Raw genomic sequence first — 2,751 nt, 5'->3', positions numbered from 1 at the left:
TTTATTTATATGAAACAGCTACGCATTATTTACAGTTACACATTATTATTCTACTTATAAAATCTTGTTCATAGACTAATTTTTATTTATATAAAGCAGCTACACATTATTCACAGTAACACATTATTATTCTACTTATAAAACCTTGTTCGTAAACTAATTTTTATTTGCATAAAACAGCTTTTAAAATTATTTTCCGGATTTGGAGCTCAATTTTTTCCTTAGCATATAATATGAAACAGACAAAGAACTGAAATAGAATGTTTCCGATTCTTATCTGAATAAATAACGGGAGGTTTCTCTCAAATATTAATATTCTACCGGAAACAACTCCACCCAAAACTCTTCCTTATCACAAAACAACATCGTTTTATTTTTACCTTCAACGAATGTCACTACATCCCCCGTCATTTAGAACGGCCACATTCAGACGATTTTAATGGCATTTAAGAATCAACTCAACTCGGGCTCGTAAGACGTTCTTTTCATAACTGAGCATTCACAAGTTTTGACACATATTGCATTTAGTTTTTCAGAGCAATTCCATTTGAGAAAAATAAAACTATCGAAATCGAATATAACATAAATGTATGATCATACCGAAATCATTGATTACCCGGATGACGTTGACATTTTAAACGACATGATGAGGACTGATTCGTGCTTGAAAATGCTTGAAAATTCGTCCATTCCGGCACTTTCGAGAATCGGACAATCGAAAACGGCGAAGAAGAGGCTTTTTTGGATTTTCATTTTCGTGGCCTGTTTGTGCGGCGGCTGTTACGAAACCTATAGCTTCTTGCACCTTTACTTTCAATATCCGGTGCTCATAGACATCGGGGTGGTGCAGCAGGAGAGAGGCACTCAATTCCCAGCCGTCACCGTCTGCAATCTCAACAATGTCATGTCCTATCACGCGCAGTGCGTGTTCGAAAATACACGCTGGCAGAACTGCAAAAGTGTTAAATACAGAAGACCCGGTCACCGCCTACTCAACACACTCAGGAGAAAGTACAGAAATTGGTGGAAGCAACTCAGTGAAGACGATTCACAAAAAACTCAACATTTCGTGAAAAATTATCTCAGCTTGGACAGCGAGAATCGAGGACGTTACGGTCACCGCCTCGAAGACACCCTTCGGAAATGCACCTTCCAATCGAAAGCGTGTGACGAATCGCATTTCACCCCCCATGTCTCATTGCAATTCGGAAATTGCTTTACCTTTAAAACTGACGAGAACGATCCTCTCCTCGGAGGGGGGCTGGAGCTTCATTTAAATGTTCAAGAGCAAGATTATGTACCCTTCACCGCTGAAACAGGATTCCGAGTGACGATTCATGACCCGGAGGACGATCCCAATCCTGAGGAAACAGGGTTCAATGTCAGTCCTGGCTCTGAAGCACTGGTTAGGCTGGTGAAAAGTACACTGTACAGATTGCCATCGCCATACAGGGATCATTGCAAGGATTATCAGGACGAACTCAACAGTCCGAACGATAAAATTTTCAGAAAACTTAGCGAAACAGGAATGATTGACCAGAGCAGCCAAGAGGACCCGAGAGAAAACTTCAAAACTAAATATCTTGTGGATAATTATTTCACGATGACCAGGAGTAACGAAAATGTGACAAAGAACAGTAATCAGTTTTCTGTGAATAATCTCAGGATTATCTGTAATCAGTTAGAGAAAAACAGCACGACTGCAGAAAAATACAACAGGATGAGTCATCAGGGTTCAAATCATATTCTAAACGACAGTATTATTAAACTGAAAGAAGACGATAATAGAGACAACGAAGCTTTCAGCCCGATGCATCTCGTGGAAAACAACGTGAAAGCAAGCAGCCAGACAGACTGCATACGTAAATGTATGTTAAAATACAGTTTGAAAAAGTGTTCTTGCGTAGATCCCTTCTTACCACAGACTGGATTTCTGCCTTGTGAATTGAAAAACGAAACGCAAATGAACTGCTTGGATAATTCAGCGGATGACTTAGAAAAGAGTGGTTTGCCCTGTGATTGTCCATTGCCTTGTTTAAGTACCTGGTACAATCACAAAGTCTTTTCATCTAGATTGTATTCCAGTGGATGGCAACAGCCGTCTCTGTTGAGCTCTGAGGATTTTGAATCGTTTCTGAATTTCTCTGGAAAGAAACGGGGAAGTTCCTCCGTGGACGATCGAGTGATACTTCGAGTGTCTTTTCAGAGTCATGATCACGTGATCTATAGACAGAGAGCAATGTTTTCCGATTCTGAATTATTCGCGCATGTCGGAGGAAGTTTGAGCTTGTGGTTGGGACTCTCCCTGGTTTCTTTAGTGGAATTCGTAGATCGTTTTATTCTAGTGTGCAAACTGCGCACGAGTAAGAGACGCGATAATTATATTTGAATTTATGAACGGTTTGCAATAATTTAAAATTTAATCAGAATCATACCCACCACAGTGAAAATAAGAATATAGTATAAAGAAGGAAATTGTTCGATTTTGATTATATTTATGATTAAATAATACTGGTAAATAATACTGGTTTGATTGAATAATGCTGGTTTCTTTAGTAGAATTCGTAGATCCTTTTATTCTAGTGTGTAAACTGCGCACGAGTAAGAGACGCGTTAATTATATTTGAATATATGAACGGTTTGCAATAATTTAAACTTTAATTCGAATCATACCCACCACAGTCAAAATAAGAAATTAATATATAAAGAAGGAAATTGTTTGATTTTGATTATATTCATGATTAAATAAAT

The 2,751-nt window shown here is 38.2% G+C and overlaps 1 protein-coding gene across 1 annotated transcript; it reads left to right on the top strand.

Moving 5' to 3' along the window:
* Positions 1-586: 586 nt before the first annotated feature.
* LOC107447272 (bile acid-sensitive ion channel-like) lies at positions 587-2,389 on the top strand. The gene has a single exon (XM_087149703.1). It carries the CDS (start codon positions 587-589, stop codon positions 2,387-2,389), a length of 1,803 nt encoding a protein of 600 aa, XP_087005829.1.
* Positions 2,390-2,751: the final 362 nt, after the last annotated feature.

Source organism: Parasteatoda tepidariorum, chromosome 8, assembly GCF_982258835.1.
Source record: "Parasteatoda tepidariorum strain Cologne lab strain chromosome 8, Ptep-v5.0, whole genome shotgun sequence".
NCBI classification, from domain to species: domain Eukaryota; kingdom Metazoa; phylum Arthropoda; class Arachnida; order Araneae; family Theridiidae; genus Parasteatoda; species Parasteatoda tepidariorum.
This window is presented reverse-complemented; position numbering and strand designations above follow the sequence as displayed.